The following is a 24,580-nucleotide window of genomic DNA, read 5'->3' as shown; positions in this document are numbered from 1 at the left end:
ACTGAAGGTGGGGGACTGGGTTTTGATCAGAGACAGGACTCTGGGAAGCAAACACCTATTTGAGTGCCTACGGTGGAGAGTCTTTGCCTTTAAGGTGTGACCAGCAAGTGACCTACAGGAAGCTACCAAGGCCTGAATCCCCTCGATGGTGGGAGTGGAGGAGGCCACGACATGGTGACTATACAGGTGACTGTAGGCTTGACAGATTGGGAGGATTATGGCCACCCTAAGCAACCACAATCAGTGATACTTGACCAACTGCCAACATCAGTTTTAAGAGATCGAGAAGAACTCGGCCCCCTTAACCCTCAACTGCCATCTTCATCCTAGGGCTGTGCTATGAGATCAAAATTAAATTGTGACTCTTGTGGCTTTCAACGTTTATTTTTTGTTGATGAATCCCTATTTGCACTCACTCGCGTTTCTTTGTACACTTGCAATTTATCACATTAGGAAAGTGAGGCCTTCTAATACTGCTAATAAAAAAGTTGTTCTCAACATATTAGAAAATTGTACTGTAACATTTTCCAGGGGGTAGAAACCCCCACAAACAATTCTTCAGTAACTCTGTGTTACTTGCTTCACTCACTTGCCTTGTGAAATTTGGGTAACTGTTTATTTCGACACCACACCATCAGGAAAGTCAGGACACTGCCAGAGCTGGAGCAGCAGCCAGAACCACAGTGCATGGCAGTAAGATGTAGTTGCTAGTATTCACATTTCAGAAAATCAGAATAACATCATATACAACCCCAGCACTGGACCATGTTCTCTAGTCGCCTGTCAACTGCCTTTTACTTTCTCACCCTTAATCCAACCATATGTAACATGCCAATACATATATTGTTATAGTACATAGATATAGAATTAAGAATAATAAATGTATAAGTAAATCATTTCCATTTAGTTGCATTGTACCTAAATGTATCTTACATGGATATTCTGAAAACCTGGAATGATAGTGGCTGCTCTGAACCCACACTGGATATGTCTTTGAACTATTCTAATGGTCGGATTAGAGGATCATGAAGAAATGCCCTGAAGTCATTGCTAAATCAGTTCACTTCATGTAGCCGGCTGAATACATATGTAAAACCTTACCTGTTGCTTTAAATGTATTTAATCTCCGCTTTCTGGTCCATGCTTTAAACAAATTAAAAGTATGTTTCCAGCACATATATTATAAATCAGTACAACATCAATCAACTATTTCGCGAGTGTTTCTGGGTGCTTCTTCTGTCATTTATGGAAGAAGTCCTGTTTTCATGCAATCGAGTAGCTCTGCGATTTTGCTTTCCCATTCTGTCCAAAGGCCTGCCAACAGAGGGATGCAGTTGTTGTGTTTGAGCACATTGGTTGAGGACCACTGACTAACATACTTACTACATTTCAGTTTCAACTAAGCGTTATTGTTATAAGATGTGTGTAAGAAAAGCAGTTAACAACGCCTGCTGACAGTGTTTACTGATAAGTGTAATCTAGCCACCGTACAGCGGATAATGAGAGAGAACTATAATGAATGGTGGTCTATGTGTGTTGTTTCAATTAACATCTGTTGTCATAGGCTACGCACAAGAGCAGCAGCTTACCACTGTCTTCTGATTGGGTTAATTGATATTAATTTCAAATCAAACAGTGATTTCTAAAGTGTGGCTAATCTCCTGTAGGGTCTCAAGGTGCTGTTTTCGGGTGTGCTGCTCGATCAAAGAGCCAGGTCTTGAGGTCCTTCCTCAACTGCTTCAGTGATGCGGTCTGCCTGACTTTGAGAGGTAGCATGCTCCATGTCTGGGCTGTGAGGTAGGAGACGATCTTCCTCCTGCTGTGCTTTTCCAGATCTTGGGAATGACTGCAAGAGTGAGCTGGGAAGAACGGAACTGTCTGCTGGGTACGTAGATGGCGAGGCAGTAGTTGAGGTATGCCAGTCCAATGTTATGTAGTGCCTTGAAGGTGTGGATTAGAATAGTGGATGTGATGCGCTTGTTGACTGGGAGCCAGTATAGGTCTCTGAGGTGGGAGGAGATGTGGCTGTGTCAGGGGGTGTTCAGGATGAGTACGGCTGCTGCATTCTGGGTTCCTTGTATTCTTGAATGTAGTTGGTGATGCCGGCATAGAATGTGTTGTCGTAGTCCAGTTTGCTAGTGACAAGTGTGTGTGTGACTGTCTTCCTCGTGTTGGGGGATCCACTTGAAAATCTTTTTAAGGATTTGGAGGGTGTGGAAACTTGACGACATGTGGTGTCTACATTTGTGGTGGCTTGTGGTGTCTACATTTGTATGTGTCTGTATAGAAGATATCTTCAAACTGTTTTGACGCTGAGACTCCCCTGTCAAAATGATTATGCTTAAGAATGCCCTCCTGACAAAATTTCTAAAACTTTGTACTCCTCATCATCGACAACCATAAAAATCCCCACTCCCACGGCAAACCAGTTTTACGGTGGGGAAAAAATATTAAGCAGCGTTTAGCAAACCAAAGGTTTGTGGGTGACTGTGGTTTGGTGTCAGAGGCTTACCACACAGTTTGAATAAAATATTTCTAAAAAGAATTGCTCAAAAATGCACAATGGTACTTTATTTTTCACAAGCAAAACATAATTTGACAAAACCTATTTGGATGAAAACACCTTTCTGAGCTAGTGTGATAGGTGTGCCTGTTTGTTTTCCAGAGAGACGGTCAGTCTGTGGATGTATTATTGCTACTGCTATTCTCAGGTTGTGCTCCACTTCAAATCTTGAACGTCTTTAATTCAAATTCAGAGCTTTATTTGGATGTAACACACATTCATAAAAGATATATGAGAATAAATAGTGTTTAAAAACATAGGGGGTTATTGCAACTTTGGAGGAGGTGTTAATCAATCCCAAAAGTGACGGTAAAGTGACGGATATATCACCAGCCGTATTATGAGTCCATTATATCCTATGGAACTCATAATACGGCTGATGGTATATCCGTATACCCCATAATGTTATATCATGTATTTTTGTGATAAAATCAATATACAAAGTGGCAAGCACACAGCAGCCATATATTAAAACAAAATAACAGCCTGAATATAAAAGCAACACACATTGAATAATGGTCAAATCATCAATCCCTGGGCAGTCATAAAAAATAATGCCATATAAATAATAGGGATTTAAAAAAGGATGGTTTTATGTGCCTTTACAGCAGATTTTAAGAACAAACCCACATGCAAAACAGTTTCTAAATCTGATAATGGCAGTAGGAACAATAAAGCTGTCCTGTCTAATATCCCTGTATTTTTCTTTAAAAGCAGAATTAAAAAATGTTTTGTGTATCTTTCATTACATTTACAAAAGAGTGCAAATTGTAACATGGATTGACATGATATGCCGTCACAGGGACAAAGGACGTCATCTAAATTGTGTGAGAAACCTAACAGGAAACACAACAGAAATGTAACTGTGTCTGCCCTAAAACAGAATAAAAGTGAGCGTTCCCACTGCCCCTGCACATTCCAGAGGTAATTGAAAGTACTGTTTGGGAAGATCGTACTTTGATAACCTGACACACTTGATTTCATTGCTTCCCTATTGGAGGGCCCTGTGGAGAGATGGACGCAGTCCAGTCTCTCCACGGGAAGCTTCGGGCTGGAAAGAAATGGCCTGGGGTGGGATAGGCTAGGGGGGAGGAAGGGGAGGGAGTTAGGTTTTTGGATAAAGGAGGGGACGGGGTTGGGGATCGGCCTCTTCGCAACTTGACGCGCTGCTGACAAGATTGGAGCCGATCTCCGGGGGGCAAGTCATTGTGTTAAGAATGGTTGCGGCGCATGACACGGCGCTCGTCTAGGCCTCGCTTCGCGTGTTGGGAAAAGCCAGACGTAGTGACCTGCTCAGGCCTGTTGTATTAGACCAGGCCCTGGTTGGTATGCTGCATGCTACACGCGCTGCTACTCATGGCGTTGAGTTTGCGGTCGGCGCCTGCTGCTCACCTGCAACAAGGGGAGGAAAGAAAGCAAGGGGGGGCGAGGACATTGCAGGTCCGCCCTCCTGGGGCCCAAAACTGTGAGTGGGGCAGTGGGGGAGCCTGATGTGCAGATAGTTTAGGTGGGGGAGGGGCAGACAAGGGAGGTAGCTGATGAGGCGCCTGGGCCCAGTGCCTACCAACAGGGCTGGACAGCCCCATTGACATTTTGAGGCCTAGTGGGCCTGAGGGCCCCGGAGATGCCTCTGGACCTGTCAGTGGCCAGCCAGTCAGGCATAGCTGGCAGGAAGGGACTGACAGAGGGTTATGGGGGGGCAAAGGAAGGGCCAAAGGCAAGAAAGCCCAGGTGGCAGAGAACAGGGCCCAGGTGGGTGTCAGTAGAGTAGGGTGAGGGTGACGGCCATGGGGCCCAATATGGAGCTGGGGAGTCAAGTGGAGAGGGTCCAATGGGGAAGGTTTGCCAGCAACAGCCCACCACTGGCTGCTCAGCAGTGGACATTGAGGCCAACGTACAGGAGCAAAGGAAGCTAGTGGCGGAGACAGAGGAGCAGTGGATGTGCCTATGTAAAGAAAGGGGTGAGGCAGAGGGTCGGGCCAGGCAGGTTAAGAGAAAGTCAGGGGGGCAGTAAGGTACCCAGAGGGCGTAGCTTGGGAGCGGAAATTGGGTATGGGTCCCTAATGAGGAGCAAGGTAGGGAGCAGGAAGCTGATGCGACCTGTGATGTGGGCAGCGCAACAAGCACACTTGCCGCACACATGCCGCACACGGCCATGTGAGGCAAGGAGAGTCAATGCCAGCAGCAGAGGTTGGCAGAAAGGTGGCAAAGCCAATGGAGCACTTTACGGCCCCTGGACATTGGCCTGAAGCAATAGAGGGGTCTTCGGCAGCTTTATCTATGCCGCGAGACCGCATGAAAGGTGCAGATGGCAAACGCCATAGGGGCCATCAGAGGGTCGGCTAGCGTGATGCGATGGATGCTGAAGGTGACATAGATGAATGGAGTATGGATGAGGAAGATGTGGGAAATTTGCACTATGAAGAGAGATTGGAGGAATGGGAAGAAGGAGAGATATGCAACAAGGAGGTAAGTGAGGTTCTGGGGGGAGCGAGGTGCAGGATTCTTTTCCTGTTTTGCAGACATCAAAGAATGGCGCTGGAGTGTGGGAGGTGTCGCGCACGGGAGATGGAGGGCCCAAGGCCTGGTTGGAGGAGAGTACTCGGGCTCATGGAGTACAAGGTAAGGGAGACTGGTGGTCCCCGTGGGGCGAGTGTAGGGGCAAGGCTGGTGCGGTCCAATATAAGTCTATTGGAGTGGGGGATGATTTAGTACATGGCACATTGGATACCAGTGCGGTATATGTGAATGGTAAGGAGCAAGAGATAGTGAAGGTTGCGACACCACAGAGCTTAAAGGGGGATGCTGTGGTGAGCGGGGACAAAGAAGGTGGTACTAAAGAAGGGGATAGCCATAAGAAACGGCTACCCTACATGGATTTAGCAATGTCACTGGGATCTCACATGGCGGAGAAGACAAAGGCTCGGATATGGAAGCATAAGTATGTGGATGTATTTTGGCTCTTGCACAGAGACATTCAGGCTAGGAAAGGCTCAAAAGAGGAAGAGTGGGAGCTGGCGCAAAGGCCTAGGGTACCTATCACCATCGATAATTGACATTCGGCATTCCTGATATATGCTAGTATTTCCTGCGAAAAATACGCGGACAGAGCCATCGCCATGTTTAAATACATGGATATTAATCGCAAGGCCCAAATGCATTTTGGAGGTTTTGCATGGTTGAGCTATGATGAGCAGTTTCGGGCTAGAGTGAGAGTTAACCCTGACAAACCACGGGGGACATGAACCCAGAGCTATGGATGCAGTGGATGGCTTATTCGCAGTCTGCTGCATCCACCCATACAGCTAGTGGTCTTCCTGTGGTCTATAGGCCTTTTCAATAGAGTCCCACTCCTGTTGGGGTGGGTCGTACCAAGAGCTCCGTTAACTAACTCAGGAGAATGTTGGAACTTCAACAAGGCGTTTTGCTCTGGGCACCCTTTGCAAATTCAAGCATGAATGTTCCAAATGTGGGGGCAGACATCCAGTCACACAATGTATTTCATTGGCCAATCCGGCGGAGCAGTGGAGATCCTCCAGGGGCAGAGGAGGCCAAAGTGCTCCTTGGCTGAAGGGCGCCTACTCCAATTAAATTGGATAGTTTACTGCCCTAGTTGACATGTACCCAGATGCGGACATGGCGTGCAAATTGGAATGGGGTTTCAGACAGGATTGTTGAGTAGGGTACCAAGGGACGCGGGTGAGGAATGGGTCAGCGTTGGCCATGCCTGATGTGGTAGCGACAAAACTGGCCAAGGAGGTGGCAGAGGGCAGAATTACAGGCCCCTTTTACGGGTGGCCCATGGAGAATCGTATGGTCTCACCTTTGGGTGTGGTTCCCAAGAAGACAAAAGGAGAGTCTTGTTTGATACACCATTTGTCATGGCCAGAATGGGCATCAGTCAATGATTTTATTTCACCTGATGATACCAAGGTGGTATTTGCCTCTGTAGATGACGCTATACGGCTCATAAGAGGATATGGTAAGGGTGCAGAGTTGGCCAAGTGTGACATCAAGGCAGCTTTCTGGCTGCTTCCTAGCCACCCTGAGGATTTCTCTTTGCTGGGGATGCAGTTGGGAGGGGCTATTTATGTGGACAGGGTGCTACCTATGGGGTGCGTGATTTCTTGCGCATTGTTTGACACCTTCAGTACCTTCTTACAGTGGGTTTTTGTGCAACTGACTGGGAATCGGACAGTGTCACACTATCTGGATGATTTTCTTTTTGTGGGGGCACCAGATTCTGGAGTGTGTGGGAAGGCCTTGCGATGTTTAGAGAACTTGGCGCAGGAATTGGGGGAACCTATGGCACGTGAAAAGTCAGAAGGACCTAGTTGCGTGTTGTCATGTTTGGGCATTGAGCTGGACACAGTGGCATTCATGGCGCGTTTGCCGGCAGATAAGGTTGCTGAAATCTTGCAATTTCTGCAACAGGTCAGGTTGAGACAGAGGATAGAGCTGCGTGTGGCACAACAGCTCCTGGGCTACCTTAATTTTGCTTGTAGGGTGGCAGGGGGAGTAAGGACATTTTGTAAATGTATGGTGCTGGCGATGTCTGGAGCATCCCTTCTTCATCACAGGATTCGGCTGATGGTAGGTTTGAGAGAAGACATCAGGGTATGGGAGCTTTTCCTGACATAGTTTAATGGGGTTTCCATGGCTTTTCAGGAAGAGGACACAGTGTGGCAGGTGCAAATCTTTTCAGATACAGCAGGGGCCTTTTTTTGGATGGACAGGGGTGCGCAGAACTTTGGCCAGCACATTGGTGAAACCAGGGCAGGAGCATTGCATTTTTTTAATTCGTCCCACTGTTGCTGGATTTGATGGTGTGGGGTGACAAGCTGGCGAACAGGACTGTAATGTTTCATGTTGACAACTTGACAGTGGTTGATTTGGTGAACAGTCAGAGGCCAAGAAATCTTAGGGGGCTGCGCCTTTTGCGAAGATTCATGCTGCGCTGCTTGTCTTTGAACTTCATATTTAAGGCTGCACACATTCCTGGGGTCAACAGTTCTATCGCAGATTCCCTGTCTCGTTCACAGTGGCAGTGTTTCTGCACATTGGCACCGGGTGCAGAAGAGCACAAGACTACGGTCCCTGCAGACATTTGGGAGTGGGGGGCATGATGGTCATGAAACTGGTGGAGATGTCGCTGGCTGAATCCACGCTGAGGAGTTACCATTTAGCACGGTTGGAATTTCAGGTTTTTGAGACGAATGGAGACTGTTTCTGGTGGCAAGGGAGGGGTGTGCTTGAAGCGCGTGTGGTGCATTTTGTGTTATTTCTGATTCACAAAGGTTTGTCGCCAGCCACGATTGGGGGTATACTGGGGGGTGTATCCTTTTATGGGAAGTTGTTTTTTGGCAGGGACCCGGCAAAGGATGACATTCTGCCGAAAATGTTGAAAGGGTGGGGCAGGGTGCGATCAGGGTCAGGAAGGATGGTGCAAGTGGCTACTACGTTCACGCTATTGGTACAACTGTTACATGTGTTGCCTGTTTGTTGTACGGATGCATATGAAGTAGCACTTTTTTGTTTGTGTATGATATGGATGTTTTTTGAGGCATTCCGAGTGTCTGAATTGCTGGGAGTGGGTAAAGATTGTGGAATTCGGAAGGAGGATCTGCGATGGCAGGGAGCACGTTTGGGCATCTGGTTGAGGCGCTTGAAGATGGAACAGTTGGGGAGGGGAAAGTGGATATGGTTGGATAAAGGGGGAGAGGGGGAAGCATGTCCGGTGCAGGAGTGGGACTCTTTTCAGTCAAACGTTTCTGAGCAGGAAAATTGGGTTTTTTGTCACATGAACGGGAAGAAGCTTACGGCTTTCCAGTTGTTGGCTGTGATGAGAATGTCTTTGAGGCAGGTCGGAAGGCATCCGGGTAATTTTGGAACTCATTCTTTCCGGATTGGTGCTGCTACTGAGACATCAAAGTGCTGATGCACAAAAGGATTAAAGAGAGTGAACAGGTACTTTTCAGAGATGATGGAGTACATTTGTTGAACATGGGGAATGCTCATTACATGATGGAATTGCGTTTTTTGCTGACTGATTTGTGGGGAGAGAAGTTATGGAGGAGCGAGCCTGTCTGATTTCATGTTGCAGTGGGTTCGCTGGTGGGGCAGCAAAATGCCTAGAGGGTTTATGCTGGGTGGCAGTAGACGGGGAAGGTGGATGGTCAGATGTGGGCCTGGCCACCCTTCCACCAGGGAAAAAGATGCAGGTGAAGGATGAACGAGTGGGATGCCTGTTTTCAGGCAGGGGACAAATGCAAAGGGTGATGCGTGTCAGAATAGAAGAGGATGCTGGGTAAACAGAGAAGTGGGGAAGGAAGTGAGATTGGAAGACGGGAGTTTAAAGTTTTAAAGTGAAAAGTTTGAAGTGTTCAATCAAGTTACGGTTCTGTTAATGTTTATGTTATGATAGCAAGTCTGTCCTAATAAATGGTCTTTTACACTCTGGAGAAGGGTGTTGAGTGTTTATGTCAAAATGGTTTGTTGAGAATACTCACAATTAAGCAAGGCTTGACATACATTCTTTTTACTGAGGGTGTTACAAAATTCAGGCTCATCAAAAGCACATGACTGCCCAATCCTAGAGTAAGCAGATTTTACATAAGCTAGCCATGGAATACGCATTCTTCTTTCACAGAAGAGACCATCCATAATAACGTCCTTTGTTAAACTGGCCTGTCATATGACTGCCCATAATAGTACCGGTTGTGCACTAATAAGATCTTCCAAAAAACTCAGACCCAGCTCTTCGTCACAAATATAACTGGATGATGAGATGCGAACTGTGAGCAATCGTCTACAAAAGTGATTTTCTTCACATTGAATAACTGCAACATTTGATATACCCCAAACTTCAGCCACGTACAAAGCAATGGATATACATTGGGGCTTGCAGCTCTGCAGACAAAGAAAGCCACCTCCCACAGGCTCTTGCAGGGCTACACAACAAGCTAATTGCACCTAACAACTGTGCTCTTCGCAGGGCTATATAAGGCACCCAAGACCCTGAAGAGGAGAAGGTGACCCCCAAATAAGGAAAAGTGATTGTGCAACTTGAGTGACTGGTTACAATTGAGAGACTCGTGAGCTGGTTGCACTTAGGGCCACACATCAAATATATAATTTTGAAAAGTTTGTATGCAAGTCTAAGGTGGCCATTAAATCCACAAAAGCAGGAACCAGGAGATGAAGTGTGTTACAATTAACATTGCTATATTTATCCTTTTCCAGTAAATACCACATGTTTTTTTTATTACATATGATCTAATGCTTCTACTCCTTCTCACCTATCCTGTAATCTAAAATAGAACATTCCGTCAGTTGAGAAAAGAGTCTGCATTAGAATGCTGGGACGCATGATTCTAACCTGTCAAGCTAGGAGAGCAGACAGAGGTGGAGAGATGAGACGCTCAAGAAACTTTACTACAACTTTACCTGGCTTCTTCTGGTGAATAAAACTTAACACCGTGCCTTAGACGTATGTACCATAAGCACATCGTCATCTGCAAAGAAGAGAGTAGGTAACGGCACTCCTTTGATTTTGGGTACATTCTGCGTAATGGAGTGTAGAAATGGATAAAGCTCATTGATACATAAGATAAATAAGAGAGGGGCCAGGACGCACCCTTGTCTCACCCCGCAGTGCACGTTTATATCACCAGATACCTTTCCATGTCCGCTAATTCTGATTCTTGCCTTCCTGTCAGTGTGTAAATATGCCAGAAAGTGCACTAAAACATCATCCTTCCCATGTAAGATAAGCATATGCCAAAGTTTAGAGAGGTTAACACAATCAAAAACTGAGGAGAAGTCCATGAATGCCAGATAAAGTGGAGTTTGTTTATGTTTCCCAAGCATGAGATTCAAATTTAAACACTGCTTGATTGTACCTGACTTACTTCTTAACCCATACTCACACGGCTATAGGACCGACTCAGTTTGAATCCACTCCTTGATTTTACTGTATAGAACCCTTCCCAGGATTTTTACCATAGAATCAATCAGAGAAATCGGTCTACATGAACTAAGACGAAACTGATCACCTTTTTCAAAAATGAGTACTAAAATAGTTTAAACAATGAGGAAGGCAAATGGGAGTGGGCTAGCTTATTGAAAACAGTGATTAAGAAAGGTGCCTAAAAATCAGTATTGTGTTTTATAAGGTCAATCGGGGTGCTTTTAGGGCTGGGTGTCTTGCCATTAACTGATTGATTGCATCCACTACTTCATCTAGGCTAACTTGAAAACTTTGCATGCTGGTGGTGTTTATATCAAACTCAACATCTAGCGGGGGAGCTGAGTCAATATTAAGAAAATGAACCTCCCAAGTTTTACTAACAATATGGCAGGACATTGAAGTGAGTGGCTTAGTTTTACGTGTCAGTTCTGACACTGTAGACCAGAAAAAACTTGCTCTCCTTCACCGAGGCTGCATGTACCAACAAATCCCACTGCTGTAAGAGAACTTCCCTCCAGCGTTTAGAAGTAACCTCTTTATAGTGCTTATTTGCAGAGATCACAGTAGCACGGTCTCTAGGCTTTGTTTCAAGGGCCTGATGTAATTTACGATTAACTAAAGAACAGTCATGACTGAACCACCTAGGGGAGTTGACTGTAGGATAACAGGCCTTCAGAAGTCCTTTCCTAATATTTGTACAGAGACAAATAAATTCTTTGAGTACCAGAAAAGCCATGTCTTCCCCCGCTAAACATAAGTATACCAGTTCTCGATTTTCTCTAATTATAAAATGAAAGAACTGGGAGAGTTCTCTGCACTAACCTGAGGTAAACTGTTGAGGTTTGGAGACTCTCCTTGGGGGCTATGAGAAAAGCAACTTCTAGAGGGTTATGATCACCGTAGTTTGACTCAATTTCTGACCCATATCAAAGTATGCCTTCAAGACTGTGTGTGATGAATATATGATCTATCAAAAAGGGATTACCCTTGCCTCTGTAAGTGTGTTGGGCAGAGTCTACTGAGACAGCAGCTTCCATTACTTTGAATAAATCACACAACGCTAAGTGAGATGCTAAGTCCTAACTCCTAAGATCCATATTACGTGGGAGAAATGCGCCACTACTTGAAGTACTGTGCATTGGCGCAAATTAACATTAAAGTCTCCAGTCAAACACGAGTAAACTAGATGGGCTGAGGTGGTAACTCCATCTTTTAGCGTATTATTATGATCAAACAATGCAGAAAAATTAGTGTTTGGAGTGTTGATTAAATCATTATTATAAAAACTTACTAAGTACAAATGTATGTGGGTATTTGTAGGAGGCTGGCCTGGCTTATAGTGGGTACCTGACGGTACTTACACTCTGTGCCAGGTCCAGTTATCCCTTGTTAGTAGATTAGTAGTGTTCTAGCAGCTTAGGCTGATAGAGGTAGCTATAGCACAGCAGCTTAGGCTGAACTAGGAGACAAACAAAGCTCCTACTATACCACTTATATCAAATAGGTACTATATCATAAGAAACACAATACTCAGAGTTACTCAAAATAAAGGTATTTTGTTTTAGTGACAATGTGCCAAAAATATCTCAGAGGATATAATCCCCTAGGAGGTAGGTAAAATACACAAAATATACACACAAACCAAAATCAGGTAAGTTAACAGTTAGAAAAGTAGAATACAATAGGATGCAATAAGCCTAGGGGCAGCACAAACCATATACTAAGAAAGTGGAATGAGAACCATTTAGGAACCCCTGGCCTAGTGTAGTGTGCAGAGGGTCGCTGGAAGTGTAAGAAAACACTAAGGGTGTCCAAGATAACCCAACCCAAGATCCAGAAAAGTAGGAGTAAAGTGATACTACTTCCCCAGAAACACACTAAAATCGTGATAGGAGATTCTGCAAAGAACACAACAGACTGCAAAGCACTGAAGACGGATTCCTGGACCTGAGGGCCTGTAAAGGAAAGGGGACCAAGTCCAAGGGTCACAAAAGTGTCCGGGGGGGCAGAAGCACACTAAACCATGGATGAAGGTGAAAAATGGCTGCCTCTGGATGGAAGAAGCTGAAGATTCTGCAACAACAAAAGGTGCCAGGAACTTCTCCTTTGTGCAGAGGATGTCCCACGGAGTGCTGGAGGATGCAAAGCTGTTTCTTTGGAGAAAGACAGCAAACAAGCCTTGCTAGCTGCAAAGGTCACAGTTGAAGAAAAATGAGTGCTGCCCGGGCCCAGGAAGGACCAGGAGGTCGCCACTTGGAAGAGGAGACAGAGGTGGCCCTCAGCAACACAGAGAGCCCATGCACAAGAAGGCAGCACCCGTAGAAGTACTTGAACACGGGTTCAAGAAAATTGATCACAGGGGTCGTCTCAACACTACAAAAGAGGGTTCCACGAAGCTGGTGGTCAACTCAGCAAGTTTTTCAATGCAGGACGGAGTGCTGGGGGCGTGGGCTAGGCTGTGCACGAAGGATTCCTTGCAAAAGTGCACAGAAGCCCTAGCAGCTGCAGTTCACGCAGTACACAGAATTACTGTTTGGAGAGGGGAGGCAAGGACTTACCTCCTCCAAATTAGGACAGTTGGACCACTGGACAGTCTGGGTCACTTGAGTCCATCACCTGTGTTCCAGGGGCCATGCTCATCAGAATGAGAGGGGTCCCAGTGTACCAGTGAGGCTGAAGTTTGGCACCTGCTGGAGCAGGGGGAAGATTCCGTCGACCCACAGGAGATTTCTTTGTGGCTTCCAATGCAGGGTCAAGGTAGACAGCCCCCAGAGCATGCACCACCAGGAAACAGTTGAGAAAGTGAACAGGATAGTCTTCTTGCTGCTTTGTTGCAGTTTTGCAGGCGTCCTGGAGCAGTCAGCGGTCAATCGTTGGCAGAAGTCGAAGAGGGAGATGCAGAGGAACTCTGGTGGATTGTTGCAAGTCGTTATCTGAGGAAAAGCCCACAGGAGAAACCCTAAATAGCCCTCAGAGGAGGATTGGCCACCTAGTGAGGTAAGCACTTATCAGTTGGGGTCTGTGACATGACCTGCTGACACTCGCCACTCAGAGGCCCCCATTGTGCCCTCACACCTCTGGATTCAAGATGGCAGAGGTCTGGGACACACTGGAGGAGCTCTGGGCACCACCCCTGGGGTAGTGTTGGACAGAGGAGTGGTCACTCCCCTTTCCTTTGTCCAGTTTCATGCCAGAGCAGGGTCTGGTGGTTCCCTGAACCAGTGTAGACTGGCTTATGCAAGGAGGGCACCATCTGTGCCCCTCAAAGCATTTCCAGAGGCTGGGGAGGCTACTCCTCCCCGCCCTTAACACCTATTTTAAAAGGGAGAGGGTGTAACACCCTCTCTCAGAGGAAAATCTTTGTTCTGCCTTCCTGGGACTGGGCTGCGTAGACCCCAGGAGGTCAGAACCATGTAGTTGGTTTGGCAGCAGTGGGAGCTGCAGAAAAAACCCTAGAGAGCTGATTTGGCAGTACCCGGGGTCCATAGTGGAGCCCCGGGGATGCATAGGATTGGCACCCCAATACCATATTTGGCATGGGGGGCCAATTCCATGATCTTAGACATGTTATATGGCCATATTTGGGGTTACCATTGTGAAGCTACATATAAGTATTGACCTATATGTAGTGCACGCTTGTAATGGTGTCTCCGCACTCAAAAAGTCCGGGGAAATTGCCCTGAACGATGTGGGGGCACCTTGGCTAGTACCAGGATGCCCTTACACTTAGTAACTTTGCACCTAACCTTCACTAAGTGATGGTTAGACATATAAGTGACTTATAAGTTACTTAAGTGTAGTGTAAAATGGCTGTGAAATAACGTGTGCGTTATTTCACTCAGGCTGCAGTGGCAGTCCTGTGTAAGATTTGTCTGAGCTCCCTATGGGTGGCAAAAGAAATGCTGCAGCCCATAGGGATCTCCTGGTACCCCAATACCCTGGGTACCTAGGTACCATATACTAGGGAATTATAAGGGTGTTCCAGTGTGCCAATTAGAATTGGAGAAAATGGTCACTAGCCTATAGTGACAATTTTAAAGGCAGAGAGAGCATAAGCACTGAGGTTCTGGTTAGCAGAGCCTCAGTGACACAGTTAGTCACTACACAGGTACACACATTCAGGCCACAAACTATGAGCACTGGGGTCCTGGCTAGCAGGATCCCAGTGAGACAGGCAAAAACAAACTTACATATATGTGAAAAATGGGGGTAACATGCCAGGCAGGATGGTACTTTCCTACAGTATTTAGTAGTACAACTTGAAAATCACTATTGAGTAAGTCCGCAGAGGCACAACCGTGACAACAGGGTAGGGCAGGGATACAGAGACACTGGGAGCCATCGACCATAGAGACTGATAAGTCCCAGGCCTACTAAAATATTATAAAGTTGTATCTCTTTATAAAAGATAACCATTCAGGTAGGCGGAACTGTGATCGAAGCCCTGCAGTGTTCCAACGTAATATTTTCAGTGTGTAGTCCCCGGAGGCATTCAAGGCTTTGGTGATGGTTGTGGCACTGTTGGGGAGAGGACACACTGTGCTCTTCAAGCCTAATACTTGTTTGGCTGTTATCTCCCCGGTGAGTCATTCTACATCCTCAAGACCATTTAAAGGTGTGGACCTATTAGCACAGGCAAAGAGGGGCACCTGATCTGCAAGTTGGCTCATAAGGGGGTATAATGAAGCTGGCTTGCAAAAATAACCGAGCGGGTTTCCAGTGATTCCCGGTTCGTAGATGCTGCTGAGTTCCTTCATGCCTAGTATTTTTTGGACAAAAAATTAGTTACAAAAATTGACCACAATGCAGTCTCCTTCAATAGTTTTTTTTTAATACTCCACCCAGCTTACTCTTCTCAGTATAATAACCTCTTTAAGATCACTCTGATTACAATATGTATTCTTGTTTAAACAGAACGGTATTTTATTTTGAAATTGATCCCATGCTTCTCGTTGTTCAGCCCTGACAGGGGGGGACTCCTGAAAAAATTACAGCATATGGGCAAGCTGCTTGTGGGGGATATCCTTGCTGGAGGTACTACTGCACTCTGTTGAACCACCTGTCGATGCGGAATTCCAAGTTGACTGTGTTGCACCTATCAGTGTTTGGATTGTAGAGTTTGCAACTGATCTCTGAGGGGAGCATCCTGGTGGGTAGACAGCTACATGTATAGATTGAAAGGGTTGCAACACGTTTGACACTGTCCACTTTATTACTAGGGTCTTGCTGACTACAAACAATTTGATTTTGTACCAGGAGGCTTTGTCTGTCAGTACTCACACATTGATTACTAAGAGGACCAGCTAGCCAGCTTTCAAGGCGACCGAGTCAGTCCACTATTGGCTGCAATTTATCTGCTAGGATGGAACTAAATTTCATCACCATACTGTTACGTCCTATGAGGGCCTGTGGTGGAAGGTCCTGGATTTGAGTTTGTTGTGACTGAGTTAGAAGCTGGGTTACAGGTTGTACCCACAACCAAAGCTGGCTTTGATGTACTTGTGGGGATAACTATTGGTTAGGGTGGCAGGTAGGTTTGTTTTGGTTGGTGGATTGATATTTCCTGGTGTTTTCTTCCTCTTTGAACCTTGAGGCTGAACATATGATTGTGCAAAATTAGAATTGGGCAGCTTGGACTCTGTGTTCTTATCAATAACAGATGGTGCTTCAACAAGGCCGCTAGTTGGGAAACATGAATACATTATAACTGCTCCAATGTCGCTGGGGTTTAAGACTTCAGGGGTGCTAGCATTTAAGAAAGGACAGCCCTTACTATTGTTTAAAGAAGGGCCATTGCCCAAAGAGAGTCTACAATCGGCGAGACCGATTTCAGTAGAAATTATCTCAAGTGCCCTGTCATGCATACAGTCAGTGGTCGCTCTTGGCCATAGCTGCAATAAACAGAGAGATCTCTCACCTGTTGGCACGCACCCAAGCAGGAACCAGGTGTGACAAACTTCAAAGAGATTTGACCCAGAGACACCTCGTCCGGTTGCAGACGGGTGCAGATGGGTCAGATCTTGGCCCACGGTTACAATATTGCGCTTTTGCAGTGTTAGTCCCTGGCCTCTTCCTCCTGGGTTGCAGCACAGCCTGCTGAGGGATGTTTTCCCACCCCAGCACTTCAGGGAAAGGCAGGGCAGATCATAGCAGCAGAGTTACAAAAGCACATCAGTGCCTCAATTATAATGTTATGCTTTAGTAGTGGGAGCCACTGGCCCCTTTCTCCTGGGCTGAAGCACAACCTGCTGGGGGACGTATTACTATCCCAGAAGTCAGGTAAACGCAGGACAGATCACAATAGGAGAGTTCCAACAGCGTGCACTTCATCTTTAATACTGCCAATTCTGAGAACCTAATCTCACATAAATATGATGAGCTAAAAGGCAGAATAGTCTTGACTGCAAATTTTGACAAACCTGAATGTTCTACAGATATTTTCAGCCAAAATTCCCCCAGTGAGATTTTGCTGAATTGTATCTGCATAATGCGGACACTCTGAAGCTCAATTAGGCATACTTGAAGGTACTTTGGAAGATAAGTATTTGCATCGACTAGAAAAGGTTAAAAGACCCAGTTATGACATGATCATTGTCCTTAGGAAAGTACTTTTCTAAACTGTCCCTGAGAGAAATCAATTGATTTCTTATGACCTCAGCAGCACTTTCAAGTTCATATCCGGTGTCCTTAAGAGCTTCTGCTAACCACGGGAATGCCTCAAGCAGACCACATTGAATTAGTCTTCTCCACAACTCCAGCATCTTCTTGAAGGCAGATATTTCTTCAGACATGGTGAAAGATGTACTTTCAATTCCTTGTAAAGACAAATTCAAGGATTTTGAATTTATCAAAGATGTCTACAAGTATGGCAAAAGCAGAAGCCAACAGGTGTTACAGAGCTGTTCTGCTTTGTAGGGGTCCAAATCCAGCAGGAATTGTCATACTTCCCTTCTCAATTCAAAAATGAGGTTCAGCACCTTCATCTCTGGATAACCATCAGACTTCTTTATTGAAGAGTAAACCATTGTGTTCAGCTCCCATTTCTGCACATAAAATTGCAAACATATGAGCCCTCGTGGGGTGAGCTTTTATAAAACTAACAATTTTCACCACAGAATTCAACACATCCCAAAGTTCTGTATCCGTGTTTTGAGCTGCAAGGGATTCCCTGTGTATCATACAGTTGGTCCATAGAATATAGGGAGCCCTAGACCCACACATTAAAGGAGCACTATCTGTGCAGATACCAACACAGCTGTCCCATTTTAAGTCAATGGAGCACAGGAAGTCATTGAGAATATCAAACAGCGCTGCTGCTGTTACCTTTCCCTTGAATGATTTACAGAATAAAAAATCTTTCATTTTTACAGTTTTGTGGCAGTATTGAAAAATTAATTTAGCTTCTTTAGATAAGTTAGTTTCTTCATCCCATTGCAAAGCAAACAAGCTTGATTTTAAGTGTGCTATTAGTTGTCTGTGGATCTCCTCTGACATGACTGAGATGCGGCAGCAAACTGTTGTGTCTGCCGCTTTTTAACCAAGCATTGTCATGGCCACGTTGATAATTGTTGGAAGAATCACTTTTTCTCCATCTGTAAAGGCTTTTTTGTTTTTGCCAGTGTGGGACCCCACTTGGTAAGAGGTTTTCAAGGCATTTGTTAGCATGGAGACCACATTTTTCATAGTGTCTTTTTGGTAGATGTCTTCCAGCTTTCTGGCAAAAATATCTATTCTTTCCTACCAGGCACTCATGTTTATTTGCAAGTTGTTCTTTAATTTGTTTGGTGTCAGCCTTTCGTTAACCAAGTTCATGCCACATACCACACACTGTGGCCTAATTTCACTAGCTATGGTGACACAGGTGAATCCATTGTCCAAGTAGGAAGCATCATACTTCTAATTTTTGCAGTTTTTTTTCTCACCAACCGTTGCCTTTCATTTGAGTGCCCTACCATCTTTTGGCAGCATGGAACGTTTCATGTCAAATGTGTGTTGGACCTATAATACGATATTCCAAAGTTCAATATTGTTAAAAGGTGGGTCATTAGTTTGTGGCCTGCACAAGTAAAGGGTCCGCACTCGACCACCACTGGGAACAAAATACCTCATTTTAGATCTTAACTGTCATAGGGTAGCTTTGCAGAGCAGTCCAAGGTTTACTCAAGGGAGGTGTTGGGAGCTAGTAATCACCATTCACAAGCACACGGGAATAACACTCAATACATAATTGTCCAGTTTGTGCTTTTTCTTTAGATAAAGGAAAAGTACATTTATGACACACACAGTACTCAATACTGTGTAACAATTTACAGATATATACAAGCTTCATCATATCCCATATTGAAACATTCAACATAAAAATAATGCAAAGTTGACAGTCCCTAAAGGACATCACTTAGTTGTTAATCATTATGTAATACTATCTTTCACACCTAAAGGGTGCCCTTTTCATATGACCGCACCCAAGTCATATCATTGGCCAAAACACTGCAGCCATACATTTTTAATCACATTTAGCATAACATGCTACCATTTTAACCATAGTCCGTAAAGGACTCCAATCCTGTCAAAACGCCTGTAATTACAGCCTTTCACTCCTAGAGGGAGTTCACCATTATAACAATCCATTGTTATCACCATTGAGGTCACAAGGACTGCAGCCATGATCTTTGCCCCTAGAGGATGCAGTTCCATCACCCTGAAACAAAGGTTCCAGCTGGGATTTGCTCAGAAACACATTGGAACCCTGGAGGGGATTATCATTTCCAAGCCCCACCCAACCTAGGTTGGGGGCACAAAGCTTCCTGTTGAGGGAAACTGTGCTGCTCCTACAGCTCCCCCTATCCATTTACTTTCCATTGGTGGTGGCCCCATCTTCCTGGGACCACCACAAGTTGAAAAAGAGCACTCTCTGCGGCCCAATTTTTGTTTCTAGCAAGGCAACATGGGGCACTCCTTGATGAAGCATGCATGTTTTATTAGCAGCTCTCCCAGTCTGCGGTGTTGGGGAGATCCACATTGCTATTGGACAGTGGTCACCATCTTGAGGGTGTCTGGACCCACTCTAGGAAAGGTTTGTTGGGAGCGCCCCATAAAGCCCACACCTGGCAGCTTCCGCCGGCTCCCCGCACGGCCAGCACCTTCCTGTGCTGCTGCATGAGCCAGCTTGTTAAGAGGGTCTGCCTGCTCCAGCAGGCACACAAGTCGGGTGCTGCGGCTGGTCGGGCTGCAGGTGGCAGTACAGCAGCCCTCCCCCACCTTCTTGGCACCCTCAGGGCCCGGAGATGGGGTCCAGGGCTTCCTCCTTCACCTTCAGGTGGAGTTCGTCGGTGCACCCCAACTTTCTTTTCAGCCACGGGGTGGCCATCATCACAGGAAGTGCAACAGCGCTCCCCAACTTTGCTTCTTTGTGGGGCCCTGGGATGAGTCTGGAGCCCCTCTGGGTCATCAGCGCAGGGGGGTGGAGCGGCATCCCCCAGCTTAACGTCTGTGTGCTGGTGCCCAGGGCTGGGGCTCTGGGTCACTCACTCCCGAGGGAGCCCGATGGCACTTCTGCCAAACAGCCTCTTCGCTGAGGGCGTGCAAAGGCACTCCCTGGCTTTATCCTTCATGGGGGCAGCCTATGGGCCCTGGCCCACTCTGGAGGCAAATTCCCAATCGCCAGCGGAGCCCCAGACACTTGTCACTGGCTGGGAAAAGGTCACCAAACTTCACACTGTGATATCTCGGGCCCGTTGGGCCAGTTTTGGCAATCTTCATCACATTTTACTCCTGGTGGGAGTCCCTTGCCTCCTGGAGCACTCTCTTTAGGCCTCCTGGCCTAGAAGGTTCCCAAATTGGTAGGAGCCAGCCCACTGACTCCCTACGCTAGCCTTCATCTGGGTGTGTTCTTTTCTTCTAGGCAGTGCGCTCTCCTTGCGCCAGGGCCCAGTCTAACCCCCAGCTGGTCTGCAGGGTGTATAAGGGGACCAGCTTACCTGGTCCTGGAGTGTGCCCCACTGGGTCTGGGGTCATTCAGCGGTAAAGTCCTTGCCCCAGTGGGCAGTCAGGGGGTTCCTCTTTCCAGTTGTCCATGTCACCCATCTTCAGTCCTAGTGTTCTGCAGAGAAACATAGCCAAGAGAGAGCTCTATCCCCTGTGCAAGACCTTTTAAGTAGGGGGTGGAAGTGTCCAGCAGGGCTGCTCCTCTGCCCTATTCGGATGTGCCACGTCACTTCTCTGCCTCTGTCCCAACCTTCCTGGACTGTCACCTAGGGCAGGCTCGGTTTGTAGCATGGATTGACAGCTAGCTAATTGATTCAAGGTTGTGCTCCTTCTACTGGACAGAGCAGTAATTGGCCCTAATTCTGAGAGGAGTCAGAGGAAGATGACAGTCCTGGGTGACCCATAAGCTGTACAGGTATGCTTGTGTAAACTACTGCATTATTCTTTTCATGCAGGTTACAGTGTACATTGGTGCGACTCTGGAGTCTGTGGACCCTAGGGAACTGGGGTTGCACCGTAGGCCAGCCTTTACCATTAACAGATAATGGGGTGTCACTAAAATCAAGACAGTAAGCACACTGACTATTCCTCACATGTGTACACCCATCTCATTAGGTCTACTCCAGGCCACCAACCACTCTGCATGGTCCCTTTTGTGGCAGGCTACCTAAGCACAGCTCTGAGGAGGTGCACACCAGTAACCCTCCCCACGCAGCCCTCACACGGGTGCACATGTGTATGCACATGTGATCACATGTAACCAGCCTGGGGCCTCCTACCCTTGCTGCGTTCACAGCAGCCTTTGCTTAGCAAGGTGGCACCAGCTGTAAACACTTGCAGTCCATTTTACCATGAGTTTACTGTGGGTGAGTCCCAAATTATGAGGCTCCCTCACAGTAAAAGGTTAAAACCCAGGTGATCCAAAAGCACAAAAATCAGGGCAGACCAGATACTCCAAACAACACTTTCACATTTATTAATGAACACCCCAGACCTGCTGCTGCATGCTGTATATCTATCTTATTTTTTAAATTATTTGCAGTTCTCAAAATGTCTTAAAATATCTTCTTATCTGGGATGCTTAAAACATGAATAACACATTAGGTCCGCTCTACATGCTCAAAACAGAAATTGCAGCCAGTCCTAGCTTCCTTACTTGAGAAGGCCATGTGAGCTATTACCACGATTCCCCTTTCCTTGAGCGCACACGCTTGGAATTCACCTATCTGTTAATGAGATCAAACATTTTTGCATGGCTAGCATAGAGTTTCCTCTTTCAGTACATTTATTGTTATGAAATTGAGTAAGTGTGAGAAAGTCATCCTTTTAACCCTGTTCACCACAATTGTTTCTGACTGATACTGACAGTAACTGACTCTGACTGTGCCCTGGGCTCTGCTAACCAGGCCCAAGGCCAGTGCTCTGATTAAAAAGTTATATGGTAATTAGCTATAATTAGAACTGGCAATGCCAGACTCCTGTAAGTCCCTAGTAGATAATAGGGTGAGGGGGATTCAGACTACCTATAAATCCAGAGTATATAACAGGGCAGGGAAGTTTAGAGGCCCAGTAGATTTCCTGCACTGGAATGTGCACTGTTGTGTTGCCTGTTGTCACTTTTAAAGGCTGCCCTGCTTTTCATACTGTCTTTAAAAGTAAAATATATTCAAATTCAGCTTTGGAATTAAAGCTACTATCAAAGTGATAATCTACCATATTTGTATATATAAGTCGCTCCTAAGATCTCCTCTAGGAGCCCCAAGGGTGGGGTACCATGTAACTATGAGCAGGGACATTGTAAAAGATGTTTTATATGCCATGGTGAAGGAATAACTGCCCATTTTGTTTCCCCCCATTGTAGATACCTAGCTCTGTCAACATTGGAATATTTTTATTTAAGTATAAATATTGCTAGGAGGGAGCTATAAAAGTCATTCAAGGACTCAAATGATTGGTAATAATAAATCCAGCAATTTGCTACACTTGAAATTATCATAACTGTTACAGAAAAGAAATTAAATGACACTGGGCGCCACCAGCGCTACAGCCGGTCCTGCTTATGTTTGCTGGTTATGTATAGGAATATTCCAGTACCAATGTACCAATGTATAATATTGTTTTTACCTTTGTAGACCAAGAATGTGAGCCCCCCCATTTATGTTCTCCAAAAATATGGGACAACAACAGATTAGGAACATGCAGAAAGCTGGATACTGCTAAGTGGACAAGAAGAGAGGGACAGTGGGAGTCAGGCTGCCCAATATTTTACATGACCTGACGAAAAAAGAATCTTTCTGCTCAGTTTTTTAGTTAATACTTTCGTTGACTTAGTTTAAGAGTAAATTTGTAACATAGACCTCTCAAAATAGCAAATTCGAACTCTTCTAGTGAAAGGCAATAGACAGGGAAAAACCATTGCCGACACAAAGCACAACTAGTGGTCAGTGTTGTTAGAAACTGAGTTTCAACTAACCGACAGAAAAAACAACAGCAATCTCAAAAGGGAGGTCATTGACATGGGTCAGACACACCGATCTTATTCTGGGGTGGGCATTCACCCACGGAGGATTTTCAACTGCCCGAGCCAGCACTCTCAAAGTGCGAGAATAGACATGTGGTGGTCAAGCGCGACGAAAATTGTTGTTTTTTAGGGTGCCTGTGAGTGGTGATCTGTACACCTTTAGCCTCAATATACAGATGCGAACCGCAACTATTGTATTGTTGTGATCAAGGCAGGATAGGCTCGAAATCACTGATACTAGAAGATGATTTTAATATAGTCTCTGAACATGTGATGAGATAGATAAGATTCCATCAGAGGCACATTGTCTTCCTACAGTAAAAAGAAGAGCCATGGAGCATCAATCAGTTACTGGTCCATTAAGCAACAACAAACAATTTTAGCCAATGGCCTCTTTTCAAGCATCTGAAAAACAGGTGTTCAGTACTGAAATCTAAAAAACAGTTTTAAATAGTTATTATATATGTGATTCATGACGCTAGTATGCGTGTAATTGAGATTTTTTACCTCTAATATTTCAGTATTAATATCTGCAAAAAGGCGTTTAAATGGTACGGATTCTCACAGTCTTATCTTCACTAACGGTTTTGAGACTTTGTTCCAAGAGCAACAAGGAGTCTGGCATTGCCAGTTGTAATTATAGCTAATTACCACATAACTTTTTAATCAGAGCGCTGGCTTTGTTAGGAAATTATGCTCAGAATCTGAAGGTTGGCCAACAAACGATATTTTAAATCTTAGCAGGAACATTGTAGTAGGTAGGTAGTCAGGTAAAGTCTAGCTAATCAAGCCATACGGGCAGTTATTGCGTTAGAAAATAGCCAGTCACCGTTTTTGGAAACACTCTTTTGTTTTTAATATTTATGTCCTCTAATCTCATACTTCAACCATTTACGTATCGTGTAGATGCTAAAGAAGCCTCTGCTTTTTTACTCTCTCCTTTTATCTGACCCTCCTCTAATGCGATGGCCGGTTTGTGTATTGTCTGTTTGTGCAGAGAAACGATCTGTTAATGTTCATATTGCTGCATTTATTCTGTTTTCTGTAAAAATGAAAATGTGAACTATGAATACAGCATGCTCCCTCACCGGAATGTATCGCCGACTCGGTCTTGGAAGTAAATGAACCCTTCTTCATCAAACCTCAGCAGGTCTCCGCTGTTGAAGTAGCGGTCTCCCTTGCAGAAGACATCCGTCAAAATCTTCTTCTCCGACAAGCGCTTGTCTCCTGCGTAGCCAGAGAACTGAGAGCTCTTTGTTATTTTCACAACAAGAAGGCCTGTCTCACCTATAGAAATGGACAAAACAAACAGAAGACCTAACGAATCAAACAAGTGGAGCCATTTCTGTTCTGTAGCAAGAATTCTGTTGGCATTGCTCTTTACAAATCCATCAGAATTCTGGCGATAGCAAAAAAACAGTGGTAAATGCAAACGCCAGGGACAACTCTTTTAAAGCGCTTGTAATTCTACCTATTACCACTGCATTCGATTGCTTAACTTGTCAGATTGCAGGGCATAAATATTAAAATTATTGCTTGATTA

The 24,580-nt window shown here is 45.4% G+C and overlaps 1 protein-coding gene across 1 annotated transcript in view; it reads right to left on the bottom strand.

The window, feature by feature from the left end:
* The window catches only part of LOC138299639 (long-chain fatty acid transport protein 2-like), a 645,148-nt gene that overhangs the window by 126,227 nt on the left and 494,341 nt on the right, over positions 1 to 24,580 (bottom strand). The window contains exon 7 of the mRNA XM_069238086.1: positions 24,126 to 24,324. Within this exon, the coding sequence (XP_069094187.1) occupies positions 24,126 to 24,324 (199 nt within the window). The remainder of the gene's footprint in view (positions 1 to 24,125; positions 24,325 to 24,580) is intronic.

This window comes from Pleurodeles waltl, chromosome 6 (assembly GCF_031143425.1).
Source record: "Pleurodeles waltl isolate 20211129_DDA chromosome 6, aPleWal1.hap1.20221129, whole genome shotgun sequence".
In the NCBI taxonomy this organism is placed as follows: Eukaryota; Metazoa; Chordata; class Amphibia; order Caudata; family Salamandridae; genus Pleurodeles; species Pleurodeles waltl.
Note: the sequence above shows the minus strand (reverse complement) of the source record. Positions and strands in the feature narration are given on the sequence as shown.